Raw genomic sequence first — 15,840 nt, 5'->3', positions numbered from 1 at the left:
CCGAGTGCCGTGTGCGGGCCGCCAGTTAACTTTATATAAGTGCCTGTCCGTTTGCCAAGATTAAGTGTTTTGATAGTCATGCATATAAAAATGAAATATCGATCAAGTATTAAATAACAATTTAGTTTATGACAGCCCCAATTCAGTAATCACAAGTTGTGGCAGCAGATGCTGAGTAAGGCGGATAAATCGCAGGGAATTGGTTGAGAGAGAAAAAATCAATATGGGAACAAATGTACATTGTTTGTGACAGAACAAATTGGCATTTCGAATTTTTAATATAGATTTTGTATGGCTCTATTTTATGGGGAGAAATTAAAAGGGAACTTGCCACCTTTCAAGCCTTTCCTTTGAGTATCCTTTAAGCCCTTCTCCCTGACTTCGATGTTCGATGCTTGACTACAACTTAACCTACTTTGCCAGCTGCTTCAGATTCCCGAGTTTAAATTGCAATCTAATTAAAGTTTCGTCCCTGCCCCTCCGGCAAGTTCACCCTTCGGTTAGTCGGCCAAGTGTTGGTCTATCTGCCCTGGCATCTAGCTGCCATTCTCCACTCCACATTGATGGGGGAGATTGAGAGAAAGTTGTACTAAGGGTGGGAATCAGCCCGCACTTAACCTCATTTTACAAATTGACCAGCACAACATATGGTGTAAATCCAGCCAAATGGCCAGACATCTGATCCGCCATGCCAAAAGTGAAATGTTGTAAAACTATTTCGGGGGGAGCCTCGCGTTCACGTATATCTAACGGACATCAAAATAATGTGGCAGCAAATCAAATTACAGGACACGCGGCTGCCTCTGGGTCTCCAGGGGTGGCAAAATGGTCCGGGGAACGTCTTACGAACCGAGAACACAACAATTACATTAAGACACGATAAAAACTTGTGCAACAATCTCGCTTGCTACCCCCAAACCACAGAACTAAACTAAACCGAACTGAACGGAACTGAGCTCGGGCTGGGCTTCGACTTGGACTTGGACTGGGGTTGGGGAATGGTGGCAGTACCGACCCCTCTGAAGGACGGACCACAGTCATTGCACAGCTTTTTCAACTTTTTGTGGCTTTGTAATTGGAATACAAGGAGAAGGCGCGTGCACACAAGCGGCGACAGCAACAGGAAGCAAGTCGGAGAAAGTGAAACAGAGAAAGCTAGACTTGGGATAGAGAGCACTCAGAGAAATGCCCAAGGAATCTAAGCCTGATTAAGGAATATTTCTATTATTCTAATAAGACCATAATATCATTTCTTAATCAAGTATTTAATTGAGAATATAAGCCTCGATTAGTTTTCTATTTTATTCTATAAAAAGTTTCAGTTTTTAATAAACTTTCCTTTGAAGAAATGAAAATTCAAAAGAGAACCAAAAAGTCTGTTTGTTTTGACACAAAACCCAAATTTCTTTCGTAACTTTTTTTTCCGGTCAAGCTTTACACCCTTCAAAATTGATCCTTATACACCCACAAGTACTTGTATTCTTTCTTTCACAAAACTTCACCAAAAACTAGTTAAAATTTAGTAACCCGAATTTCCGTACTTTCCCTCAAGTGTAGATAGACACAAGTTTTTATGGAAGAGCAGGGAGAGGGAGGGTCTTGGAAGGCGTTCAAGCGGAGTACGCTTAAGCAATTCAGAAGGATTTATTTTCGGCCACAAAAGCGAAATGCTCGACAAAGCGCTCCGAACAACAATTAAAGTAATGCTGACCAGCAACCTACGCCCGATTGGGTGGGGATTAGATGGGGAGTCTCCATCTCCATCTCCATCGTCGTCTCCAGTCGAGTGGCATCCTCCTCTGCCAGGACGCACAAAATCTTAATTAAGGAACTTCCAAGTGGGCAAGTGTCGAACTCTTGTGGAGCCAGTGGTGGGGTGGCACTTTTTTTTAAGAGTTGCGGTGGTGGGCAACCTTTTTATTTTCAGCTTGCCAGCACAGCACAAAAATCGCCTACAAAAGAAACCCTAGAGCGGAGTGTGCGGTCCAGAGTCCGGTCCGGTTTAGTCCTTGAGCATTGTCAAATTTAATGAAGGTTTCCTTTTTCTGGACGACTTTTTGCTCATGACACTGGCCAGCTGGCCAAGATTTAGGATATTTTTCAAGCATCTAGAGGAGGGAGGGACGAGAGCCAAGAACCAACTCAAATGAGTTAATTCGATATTTGACACTTTCGGAGCTCGCATTCCGCACAATCTCGGTATGTGATGGGGATCCCAGCCCTTGGACTTTTGTCTCCCTGCGCAGTTAATAAAGTTGGTCCGGGCCAGGACGTAATTATTTGCCTGCTAAATGGCTTTTGGACGACATTTTGGTGCCGTAAATGGGGGCGATTTAGAAAATTATGTGAAAATAAGTTGCCTTTTGTTTGTTGGCCATTGGTTGTTGCCCGGTTGGCCGTTGGCAGTTGGCAGTTGGCGGTTGCTGGAGCCGTAAATAACGCTCATAATTGGGCGGCAGACTCGGAAAAGTGGTCGAGGGAAGGGAAGGGGGGGAAAAGCAAACAGAAATCGAAATAAACATCTCGGCCGTATGGATAGCAAACAATAATTAAACTTAATTGCTCTGTACATTGAAACGTCAAACTGTAAATTATAGTTATTAACATTTACTTGTAGTGGAGTTTACTTGAACTAACATTTCAATTCTGAATATTGCATGTACAATTTCCATAGAATATGTATTTAAAATTTACAAAAAAAAACCATACAAAAAAGCCGAAAAACAAAAGTATAAAACGAAAAATAGAATTCGAATAACGTTAATATTTGCATTTAATTTGTCGAGAATCAAAGTAAAATGCGATAAGAACCCACAATAACAGCAACAAAAACTAATTGCCAAATATTTGACGTACAGTTTGTAGCGTTAGCCAGTAAAATCGATATATATACATATATATATATCTATATATACGTTTACAGATATGTATACAGAAACAAAGTAATGACACACAATCGTCGCAGCAGCAGCATAAAGCCGAGCAAATAATTATTAAACAAATACTTCTATTTACAAAAATCACAGCAAATATTTAGTTAAGCCAAAATGACGCGCAGCATTTTAATTAAACAACAACGGGCGGGCGGCCTTTTCGGAGCTCTCAAAAACAGATGCATATGGCAAAAAAATACAATAAGTAAAAAATAAACAATAGTTGCAGCATAATTTTTCGTGTGTATTTTTGTAAATAGACAACTAAACCGGAAAGTAGAGAAAAAAGCCGAGACAAGCCGGAAAACAACAAACAAATAAATAAACAATATTTGTGTGTGGTAGATGTTCGAATTGAAATAATTGCTGGACGAGGAGGAGCTGTCCTGCATATACCTTACGTATAAATGTTAGATTTAGTGCTGCCAAATCGTAGCGTAAAGGTTGATAAAACAAACTACAGTCTATATATATATATACATGTACGATGATGAAAAATAGCATTAGAGTTAAGAGAACGTGTACTATTGATATAGCAAATATGGATAGCAATTAAAAGTGTAAAGATAAACATGGCAAACATTTTATGAAATCTTCTCGAAAACACACACACACAATTTTAATGCAAACACAAGAAACCGAAAAAATGTGAAAATAATAAAATTGAGAAATTTAATTTGAAAGAGAAAACTCACAACTGACTCTGGCATTTTCATTTGGTCGAGGGATTAAGTTGAGATATATGAAAAAATATGGACGAATGCAAAAATATTGGGCATTGTATTGAACAACAAACGAGAATATCAATTAAAAGCAATGTGAAACAAAGAAATTTTCCGAGAAATGAAAAGAAAGGAAGCGGGAAAATAATATTGTTTTAATGTCTGCCATTTAAGACGAATTCATGTGGGAAAACAATGGAGAGCACAGCACAGAGGTCACTTTAAACCGTCAGTTAAATCGATAAATATTTATGAAAAAACATGTATAAAATTATGTATATTATAATAATAATACTTAAATTAATTCCGATTTGCTATTTTTATACTCTTCCAGGGTATTATAATTTGATTCAGAAGCTTGCAAAGCAGTGAAGGAGTCATTTCCAACCCTATAAATTATATATATTCTTGATCAGCATCAACAAAATTTTTCAAAATTTCCCATTTTTGCAAAAAAAGGAAAGGGGTTACATCGTTAAAATTGTCAAAAATTGAAATAAATAAGTATGCAGGTTTATTAACTCAATAAAAACTAGCATATCAATGCTTTCCGAATTAAAATTAATAAATTTTTGGCCGAGTTATGATATTTACAATTTTTCGATTTGCTCATAAAAAATAATTGCATAAAAAATATAGATTTAATTTACCTAAATATATAATTATATTAAGTTTCTGGTCTGGTTACGTTTTCTGGTAGTACAAAAAAATTGTCTAAAGTCAAATGTATTTCGATTTGCAATCAAAATACTAATCAATATAGTTATGATTGATTACACATTCGACCTGGAAGGGTATACAAGTTTCGGCTTTCCGAATTTATCTTTCCGTCTTGTTAATCTTTATTGTTGCATTCTATTTTATAATCCTTCAACAAAAACTTGTTTCAAAAATTCTCTACAATCATTTCACTTTAAAGTTTTATGTTTTAATTTCACTGAAAGCCTACGAAACATGTAAAAAACATGTCCTCAGTAAATCCAATTTTGCCTTCAAATTGTATCCTCTACAAGACGTTAAAGATTAAGGATGTCAAGACATATTGAAAATGAAGACCCAACCAGGCGGACAGGACAATAAAAATAAACGTTAAATTAGTGGCACATGCGACAGTTAAGCTTGACGCAAATGTGAATGGAGGCCACGACCAAATTATGCCAATACAAATACCCATCCACACCCCCACACAAGATCCCCAGGGGAGAAGGGGGAAGTCCCCCACATATCCAAACTGAATGGGGAACATTTTTATTTCAAATCCAATTATTTCACATCGAAACTGCAATCAGATGATTGCGTTCAGCAACAGGAAGCGTTCACATGTACATCAATGTGAGTGTGTTTGTGTGAAAATGGCCGACAAAATGAAAGTCAATTGGTTTTTCTTGTTTTTTTTTTTTTTTTTTGTGTTTTTCCTTCTGTTTTCATCTTTTTGTTCTGCCGGCCTTTTTGTTTCCTTGGTCGGAGCGAGGGGGGAAAAAGAATAAAAGGAAAAACTGTCGCCACATTGGGGAACTGAGGGCGCACATGTCAAGAAATTGTTATGCGCCCTTGGACATTCATTCGTTCGGGCGGGAATTAAATATTCAATATTGCATCGCAATCCAACACACACACACACACAATATTCAATAACATCAAAGTTCCTCCATGTGGTCAGAGTGAGTGGATTCGGAAATGTTAACCGAAATGCGTGAGCAATAAAAAGGTTAATGGTGAAATAATAAAAACATAACGAAATTTGTGTCAACAGATGAATTCAGCGACAGTTTGATGGGGAAATGTCATTTCTGATATATACTATTTTTACCAGGAAGGCGGAGGATGGAAAATTCTTTGAGTTTTTCCCCAAACCCATTTGCTGTTGGTTCATAAGTGCCCTGTCAGCGGCTAATGCACTTGCCTTTTGACTGCTGCCAGGACTAGGCCACAGGGACACAATCTGATTAACCCAAATAAAAGCTTGACAAAGGTGAAGGAGGTAATGAGAAAGAATGCTCTAGGTTACACCAAGAAAAATGTGTGTTTATGGAATAATATAAAAGGTTACAATAAAAATTGTTTAATAAAAACAAGGGAACATAAGGCATAACATTTTTTTGCAAGGATTCAGATTAAGTTTAAAGCTTGAATTATGTTAAAAATCACTTGAGTATTTTGTTGTTTCTGAAACAAAGTTATGTACTTTTAAGCTTAAGTTGTCCCAGTGTAAAACCACTCTGCGATGGTCCACTTTTCTCCACTAATGAGCCAGAAGAGTGGACGAAAATGAGTAGGAGAAAGCGAAGGAAAGCGGCGACGGGCAGCGGAATAATTGCCCCGGCAACCATTGAACTGTTAATTTTTATGCAATTTACTGCTTCGGCTGCTCAAACTAAAATGAAAAATATTTGATTTGGTTTGCGTGAGTGTTTGAGCAATTTTCCTTCCTTTTTTTTTGTTGTATTTTGTTGGAAAGCAGCTCAGCTGAGGGAAAAACTTTATCTAATTGATTTCGGAGCAGTGCAGCCAAATGGTGCTCCATTAGCGTCAGTCAAGCTGAACTAAAATATAAAAAAAAAGAAAAAACAGAAAAAACGGAAGCCGAAACTTACTTGTTGTTTTTTTGCTTTCGCTTTTCATTTAAATATGCAAAAAATTCTGCGGGTTCTTGATGTGCTTGGGGACGCACATACACAGATAGCCATACACCGAGGAGAAGGTGGGGGATGGTCCCCGACTGGCAACTTTAAATTGCATTCATTTTTAATGCAGCGCCGCCAAAAAGCACGGCCACATTACGTATACGCAACGTAGTGCACTCTGGGGACACATGGCTTAATTTCAGGTCCCGCCCCCCGCCCACGTCATCGTCAGCCCAACAAGTGCGTGCAGGGAGCTGGGAACAAGGAGCAGCGATCCTGTGGGTGTCGGAGCCATGTGTGACACACCCAAGCACACCCAACACACCAGCACACACACACAGTTGCTCTCTCGAATGTCACAAAAAAAGCGAGCTCGTATTATAAAATAAACTCCGAGTTTTTATACGCTTGCAGCGGGTATTTTCAACCTTCCCGAAAGTTTGCAATCCAATAAATATATTCGAAAAAAAAAATATGGAGATTTCATCTTTACAAAAATGTCAGGTGAAAAACTGGTGATTTAATTTTTATAAATACTGTAAATAACTGTAGGAAAATTTTTAAAGCATCGAAATTAAAGAAAGGAAATATTTCCTCAGGCAAAACTGAAATATATATGAAAGGGAATGGTAAAGAGAAACTAATATGGTTTAGCCTTACAATTAATTACAAATTAATTATTATATGGTTTTAAGAGAAAAAGTATTAGTTTAAAATATTCAAGTAATAGCTTGAATGTAAAAAAGAATAATAATTTAACTTATATATGACGTGTTCTGATAAGGGTATTCTAATCAAGCCTCGTGTTAGCGATTCTTTTTACCACATTTGATTGCAGAATACTGCTCCTTGCTCAGGACCATTTTGGGTATGGGGACGGTAACGATTTCATTTCATGGTTTTGCACTCGTTATGACTCCTGCTCTACGCTCTACCCCTTTCAATAGCTCTCCATTGGGTCGCCTCGCCTTGCTTCCTTTTTATTGTCGCCCAGTTGCGAGCGAGTGTCCCCAAAGTATGCAACGTTTTATGTTTACCAGAGCACTATGTGGAATTTGACCCGTTTTCGTGGCCAAAACTCATTTTTCGCAAGTATCCAAATTTGCGTATTTTCAATGATACCATGTTATGAATTGATCAAACTGCTAGGTTACATACCCAAAATGTTAACTTAACAGTTCAATGTTAAAATAACAGCTGTTAAAGTCAGCTGTTGCAAGCGAACACCACGGGCTGTCTTATAAGTTGACTTTGCGGTGCAGTTTCAAATTGGCATATCTCTGACATAAAATCATTAAATAACCTAATTCAAACTGAATATTAATTCTTCAGGTTATTACTATGTGTTGATACTAATATGTTGCGTGTTCCGTTCGTATTTTTCTAAAAATTTGTACATTTAGCAAGTGGTGTCCATTTGTCACTTTTGGAAATAAAGTTGAACTTTCCAAAGGGTTTTAAAAAAAGGTTCAAATTGTATCAGCGAGTGTCCATATACATGTTGTAGGTTTGTCAATTCTGAATTCAAAATATATAGGCTCATTGTGCGTTTTTTGCGGTCTTTTGCGTAATTTGAATTATTAGGAAGCAACATCTTGGTCAGAAATGCAGAACTGCTAGTAGTGTGGCGTAAGCAAGGGAGGTTCAATTTCTCCGGAAATATATTGTGGAACAATCAAACTCCGCAGAATATAAGGTTTTCTTAACCGTTAAAACTGATATCGACGTTAGGGAAGACGACAATACCTATTTTTTTTATAATAATAATGAAATTGATGACAATGATGAAGTTAATAATTAATATGTAGAATAATAAAACCAAAAAAAATGATATTCTTAAATAACTTCTACATTTATTATCCGATCTGAACCAAATTTACAGGACACATTTAAAATAAGAAATTCATCCTGTGTTCCAAAATTGGGGTCTCTAACTTGAAAATTGCTCTAAATATTCGATTTTTTTTCGATTTCTGTGGGCGGAGGGGGGCGTTGACACGCCCACTTTTCTAAAATAGCTTCCTATAGTCATAACCATAATTATATAAGAAACCTGCATTAAAAAATGTTAATAATTTCAAAAATTTTAATTTTGGCCACGAAAACGGGTCAAATTCCACATAGTGCAGAGGTAAAATTCCACTCGCACTCACAAACACACACACAAACATTTGACAAGTTTTTCCTTTTTCCTAAGGTCTCGCTCTGAACAACACCCAGCAACTAACTTTTTTTGAATTTCAATTTAAAGTTAAGTTCTTCGGTTACTTTTTCGCATTAAATATTTTGAATGTCATTGCCACCAACTGTGTCCGGCAGTTGGAGGCCCAAAAATCCCACGAGGAAAGTGAGAGCAGCACAGGTGTGGTTTGTGTGCATTTATTTATGAATAGTAGAAAAAACACAGGGACAAATGGAAGGAGCAAAAAGCCAGGGATAAAAGCACAAAGGCACGAAAAAATACAGCAATAAGTAAATTTAATCTGATGCTGTAAAGCCTTTGGTGATCCCAACACGAAATTTAAACTATTTTTGTTTTAAATAAAGTATTTTCCATTACGTACATAGATTGGAAAAAGGTTAATTAATCAGGTATAGGATTCCTAAAAAGTTGTATTTATATGGTTTTCTCTTCAAACCTATGTAATCTTTTACAACTTTTAATTTCAAAAACAAGCTAAAAATATTTCTACCCTTTTCCTCAATTTAATAATCAATAAAATGCTCAAGCATAACTGAATTCTTATTGAAATTGAAAAACACCAACTACAATCTGAATGATGAAAAGCCAACACAATCGACTAATCTAATCAAATCTAATCTAATCAAGGTAAACGAATGGAATGCTATTAAGACGGAAAACTAAGACCCAATAAAAATGGCCAGTTGAAAGGCAAATCAGTGTCGGGGCAAGTCACCTAATTGAGTAAGTGTCATCACCGGACCATCCGCATCCTGATCCGGAACTCCGAGCTGAGAATACTATATGTGTCTCTGACTGAGTGCTGCCGGGTGTTGTGGTTGACGTCTGGTGTCGCACTCCTTGCGCCACTGGATTTGGAAAACGGGGACAGCAGACACGACACGTCAACTTGCAAATATACTGCTAAAAGGGGGGAATGGGACGTCTTCAACACAAAGAGAAAAAATAGGTTGCTCCTTAAGGTTTTTTATTTGATAAAATAAAAATGATACAGTACCTAAGGTTTGGTTTAACTTAAGGTAAGATTAGGTATTTAAATCGTATTTATTATACACTTTTCAAATGCCTTTTTACTTTCTTTAAATACTTTTAAATAAGAAATCATTTGGTAATTGAAGCAGATTCCTCTCTACAAAATATATCATTTTTGATGAATATAATACTAACATGAGGAATGGTTAACTTATTAACCATATGAACCCTAGTTTTATCATGAAAAATTTAACCTAAAATCTAATAAGAGAAATATCTGTTTCCCCAGTTTATATAGCCCTATGTTTCTCTCAGTGTGAACTTCAGTTGTGTCCAAATGACTCTGTTCTTACTGTGTATGTGCTGTGTTGTGGATATTTTATTTCATTTTATTGTATTTTATTCCTTTCCTGGCTCGTATTTTTTGCGCACTTTCTGTTGTTCTTGGACGAGCTTTGTTGTGTGCTTTTGTTTTTATTTGTGTTCATAACATAAACTTTGTATTTTTATGCGAGACAAAGAGCAGGGCCAGGAAACAGGGGACAGGGGACAGGGGACAGGGGACACAGGACATGGGACGAAAACAACGACAACTGGAGAGACCAACTTGTTTGCGCTGGGAAATCAGTTAAGGACTTGGCGCACAGACTTGGCAGGACTTGAAATAATACACACATACACTCAGAGACACAGCAATATATACAAATATATTCACTGTCCCCGTTAGCGCTCGGCACTTTTTTGTTGTTCTTGTTTTAACACTTGAGTGGATTTTTGTGTTATTTTTGTACGAGTCCTGGGCGTTGATTTGGCTTCTCCGGCAGGGAAGGAGGGGCTTGATGCGGAAACGGAGGGACAAAGGACCTCCTCATTTATTATGCGCGCCACAAATCGAAATCAACGAAGCAACTTGATTAAGATTTAACTAAGCAAACAGACTCGCATGCAGCACAGTCTCACAATCTCACACCTCCTCCTCGGCATTTCTTTGCCCTCTTTCTCCGGAATTAAGTTTGCATTACATTTTGAAATTGAAACAAGGATTGCATATACAAAGGACACGACATGCAGGGGAACGAGCACAGACACATGTGCTGTAAATTATGCAAAGTGTCAATGCACTTGCCGTTTGTCTTGCCAATCGACCGGGATGGCGGCTAACACAAAGCCAAATTAATATCAAGTGAATTAATTAAATGTGAAGGGTCTATCTCGCTTCAGATTCGATTAAAGTCTAAATAAATTAATGGTCAAGAGGTAAGTATGACTTGAAAGTATAAATCTGAAATGAAATTTGTATGTATTATAATTTAATGAGGTGCTTGAGATAACTCAATACTAATACATACTATCACATGGTATATCAAAATATTCCTTGCCATATTCTATAGTTTAATGTTAATAAAAAAAGTTTATAATAAAGTAAATATAAAATTCACCTTTTTATAATGCTAATATGCACAACCATTTCATGGGTATGTAACGTAAAAAAAAAATATATATCAATTAAAGCCAAACCACAGGCAGTGAGCATACTACATGAACTTTGTGGTTGCCGGTAATTAATAAAATGTTCGAGGACAAAAACACAGATAGGAAGAGATATCGGGAGAGAGAATACAGAATACAGACCCATTCAATGGCCACTTTGGGGACTGATTCTGTGTTTTTATGGCCCGACATTAGTGGGAGCATTTTACATAAATTTGTGGGGAAGAGCGAGAGATATACACAGATATTTTTTTTGGGGCCACCCGCCTTTGGTAAATTGCATATTGTTGCAGCCGGCGAAACTGTCAACTGAACATCAATCTATTGGCGGCCGGCGGGCGTTAAGCTGCCCATCAAATCCCCTGGTCGCTGTTAGAACGAACGGGTCACGCTTTTTGTCCGGCAGCTTAACGAGCTCAACCCGCTCGATGGGTAAAAAATAAATAAAACCGATGACGCAGACACAAAAGAGGGTTTCAAATGCTTTAAGCACTGCGTTCGACCGGACCGGACTCTTTCATGTGGACCCAGGGACAGTCCGACGGACGAATCGGATGGCAGTCGCTCCAAGGCACAGACACGGTCCGAACCGTAAAAGGATGCGCACCTCATCCATCCACGCACTCATGCAACCCCAACCGGATCCATTGTTGTCCCGGATTCGTTCGTTCAATCCATTTGCAAAGGAGCATGGATGTGTTTCTTTAAATTGAAACTTAATTAAATTTATCAGACAAACGCGATCGGGGAACTTTTGCAATTATATAAATGTTCCTGTTATCTTATATCATTTTCTGATCTAATTAAGAATGAATATCAATCTTCTTGCAAGAGTATTAAGAAGTTTCAACCTGTAAAAGATTCTCTTATTCAATCTTTTTCAACCAAACATTCTAATCCACTAAGTTCTTAAAGAACTGTGTCTTAGTTTCCTTCACTGTTTCAAATTATTGGCTTTTATTATTTTATAACCAAACTATATTACCAAAAAAGTTAGTTCACTTTGCTCGTAACTCTTTCTTTAAAGACCAAATCCGATATATACTATGCGGAGCACAAAAAAGCCTTGATATAAGTTTGCTTCTCGAGCGGAAATCATAAATTTTCGCACACAAAAATCTCGATTAACTGCACGGCACAGCAAAAGTTGAAAACTTTTCCGTTCGCTGCGACATCCTTACCAGTATTGTATATATTTCATTAAAAAAGAGAGAGAGAGAGAAAAGTGTCAGCCATGGATGCGTTTTTAAAGTGCTTGTCAAAAAGTTTTCCCTGCCACTGTAGCCTTCAAATTCAGCGCTGCCAAAGTCACTGAAAAAGCAAACTGCACCGGGGCGATAAGGAACCACCACATGGCAAGGACTATACCCCAACCAAAGATGCAACATATGGATATATGCAGTCGAAGTCGGACGGAGGAGCTTGTCAAAACCTAATGGCTTTTGTCTAAACAAAGTCAGAATCACGCGGCTCTTGCATTTCAGGTGCACCGAAGGCAAATTGAAAAGTCATGTCAAAAATAAGATAAATATATATATAAATATATATATTCGGGAAAATAGGAAGGAAAATAGGTAGGACGGAATACGGAGGAGGACGAATTGTCAACGCTTCGCTGACTTTCAAATTGAACGAAGGCAAACAACAGGAATTTCACAAGCCAATGCACTTGGCAGGATGGGAAAACAAAAATGAAATAAAACAATTACGCGTTTAATATATTTTCATTTAGTCCAGCCAGAACAGCCAGTCAGGCAGTCGGGAAACTGCCTGGCAAGGAGCAGAGCGCAAATAAGGATCAAGGGACAGGAGTGGGAACCCTAGTCCTCTGCTGCCTCATTTTTTACTTTTAATGAAGCGCAAGAATTTCTGTTGGATAATTTGTTAAGCGAACTTCGGCGGCCCGAAGGACGAGGCTTCTTGGCCAGCAAAGGCAAAAAGCCAAAACGGGGCCTGCAAAAAACTTAGACAATGCAACAAGGACACACACATACAGAGGCAGCAGGCAGACAGACAGAACTAAAAGTTGCGCTATAATTTGGCTTATTTCAGCTGGCAAATTTATAGAGTAGAGATGCAAAATGCTGCACCGGAAGTGGCCCCAACTGGGGCAGGCAGTCATGGACTGCACGAAGCAGGATGTCGGACGCAGGACGCAGGACGAGGGCCACAGACAGCGCAAGATAAATGACACGCAAAAGCCAAGTGGCAGATTTTCATTTTTAATTAAAACAACGGTCAGGCGAAGGTTGTGCGAGCAAGCTCCTCCATAATGCATAGTAATAAACAATAATTAAAATGTTGGCGGTGTGGGGGTGGACTTTTCCGTTTTTCACCGTTCCCCCTCGTTGACCGTTTTTACTATATTTTATATATATTATTTATTATTTTTTTGTTGTTGTTTGCTGGCACTCACCTGTTGTAATGTTGTGCATGAAAATCTCACGCAAAAGCAGCAGCTCGTCTTCCGGCGCAGCGGAAATTGCACCGAACACGTCGTTCTCGGGCCAAACTTCCCTACGGAACAAGAATAACTAAAAGCGTTAGAGAAAAAGCAGAAAAAATAAATTGAATTTAGGTTGACGGGAGAGGAGCAAAGCTGAATATTGTATACAGAATTAAATTCATATACCTCAATGTACAATGTACAAACGTATACGTAATAAACTCAACCCCTTTTTGTGTGTTTATACCAAAGGAAACATATTTGTACATTACCAAAGATCAATCCATTTTGATTGCTTACAACTCCCTATTGTTTTCACATTGATTAGCAGTTGATCATCAACTCATTCCTATTTCTTTACAGTCCGCAGGCCAAATAAAATTCCATGTAAATGCCAAATTTCCAATTTAATCTCCATTGCGAACTATGAACAAACTGGCATAGCAGTCAAATGCTAATACTTGCATTGGTTGCCTGCCAGCTTAATAAAATGGTTCGATTTAGTCGAAAATTCCCCGCAAATTCAACAAGCATAACTCTATGCCAGTGAGGGACAGAGTAGGGGTACGGCCTCATAGAAATCGTTATTATCCTGCCAGAGTGAGCGTCAGTAAAAACAATAGCTGAAATAACAAGCAGCAGCCTGCCGCCACGTCATGTTGCAAAAATCGGAACGCTTTCGGTGCGGTGGTTCTGGGCAAACTGAAATTGATGCGTTTAAAATTGCGTCCAGGATACACACAGCCCATTCTTGCACATGGTGTGTGTGTGTGTGCATTTTCCTGTGTGGCTTCTTTTGCCGTCTTCCCTTTTCTCTGCCACACACACACACACAGACACAACAAATAATCCCCGCCATTCTGATGATGCAACGGCGCTTTCAGGCTTTTCGCAACGTTGCCGCCGCTGCTGTTAATTTAATATTTGAAAGCAGCTTAATATGCAACGCACAGCAAAAACATAACGAGAAAGAGATGGAGTCCGAAATGAAAAGCGGGAAAATCATTGAAAGTTTTTCCTTTACACTAATTACACTGGGCTTTAGAGATATATGTAACGGAATTATAGAAAAAAATATGTTAAAGAAAGGAGTTGAAAGACACTCTTACTTTTGATATTTAAAGCGTATTTTTAAACCTAATATTTTTTAGGATTTTATAAATCTAAGATTTATAAAAGATGTAGTACAGTGCTTTGCCATATAACCTTGTTCGCTGTGCTCCTATCAGAGGCACACAGGCACGGAAAAACGAAAGTAAGTATCTCTAAGCGACATATTTATGCTTATTTGTGGCCGTGCTTGTAGGCGATAGTGCAACTTATGTTTCCCGCTGTCGTCCTGGCCAATAAATTGACTGACATGGCCATAACCACGCCCCCCCTCAGCACGCATCCCCATCTAGGCGGCTGAAGCCCTCAGTGTTCGTTTGTAATCCTGCGGGTCCCTTTTTCAGAGCTCGTTAGTTGGCCACCAGCAGGATACAATAATGCAGCATACTATACTATACTATATATACATACGTACAATGTGGGGCTACTGCTACTGCTGGGTTGGCACAGAATTTTTCGGTTTACATCAACATTTGCGTGTGCTCATTTAAAAGTTATGCGACATATTTTGTGTGCAACTTTTACATAGATGCGGCTGGGCGATAATTAGCGGTTTTTAGCACGGCTGCATCCTGGTCAGGGACGAACATTGGTTAATTATACACCAAGCAAAATCTATGAAAACCAATGGGATCGGTTGGTGGTTTGGGGCTTTTGGCTTTTTAGTTCGATTATGCTCCATATTGTTCTGCTAGCTGCCTGCCTGCCTGCCTGACACAGATAAACTATTTATTTTGGAGCTCAAAAAATATATATATTTATATATGGAGGAAAATTTCTATAGCCTGGCTAAGCATTTTTAATCACATTGAATGAAACCGGATTAATTATGAATCGATGTGCTGGCCAATGCTGGATAATGTGCACTAAAACTTCAGGTGTTTGTCCAGAAATTCTGCGTTTAAATTCCTTTTGAGCAGCATAATGAAATTTAATTCATTATTCAGAGTTTTGCTCGTTATTTTTAGGCATTTGAGTATTCTATTTCGAAGAGTTTCAAAGATATTCGTTTAGGGAATAGTATTACCACAATAAATACATTTATTCTTGCTGTGAAATTAAATTTTTAAAAACGGTTTCAGTTGAGTTTTATTTGTTGCTATTGCTTTGTTATGTTTGTTATTATAAAAGTAGTAAATCAAATGTAATATTCCTTTCAGTTAGATAATAAATAAAGGGAATTTCATTGGGTTATTTTTCAGAAACCTTAGATAGAACTAATTACAGAGATTTTCTATAAAAGCAACCACAGTTTATCTTGGGATTGGGACTTGTTGGTTGTAAATTTTATAAACTTCGGTTTCCAGCAGCAGCGCTAATGAATGTTTGTTGAATTGGC

The 15,840-nt window shown here is 38.0% G+C and overlaps 1 protein-coding gene across 1 annotated transcript in view; it reads right to left on the bottom strand.

Moving 5' to 3' along the window:
* The window catches only part of timeout (circadian regulator timeout), a 76,027-nt gene that overhangs the window by 32,912 nt on the left and 27,275 nt on the right, over positions 1-15,840 (bottom strand). The window contains exon 11 of the mRNA XM_020955621.2: positions 13,362-13,462. Within this exon, the coding sequence (XP_020811280.2) occupies positions 13,362-13,462 (101 nt within the window). The remainder of the gene's footprint in view (positions 1-13,361; positions 13,463-15,840) is intronic.

The sequence above is a fragment of the Drosophila serrata genome, unplaced genomic scaffold (genome assembly GCF_035046125.1).
Source record: "Drosophila serrata isolate PLE 108 unplaced genomic scaffold, ASM3504612v1 contig_382, whole genome shotgun sequence".
NCBI lineage: Eukaryota > Metazoa > Arthropoda > Insecta > Diptera > Drosophilidae > Drosophila > Drosophila serrata.
Note: the sequence above shows the minus strand (reverse complement) of the source record. Positions and strands in the feature narration are given on the sequence as shown.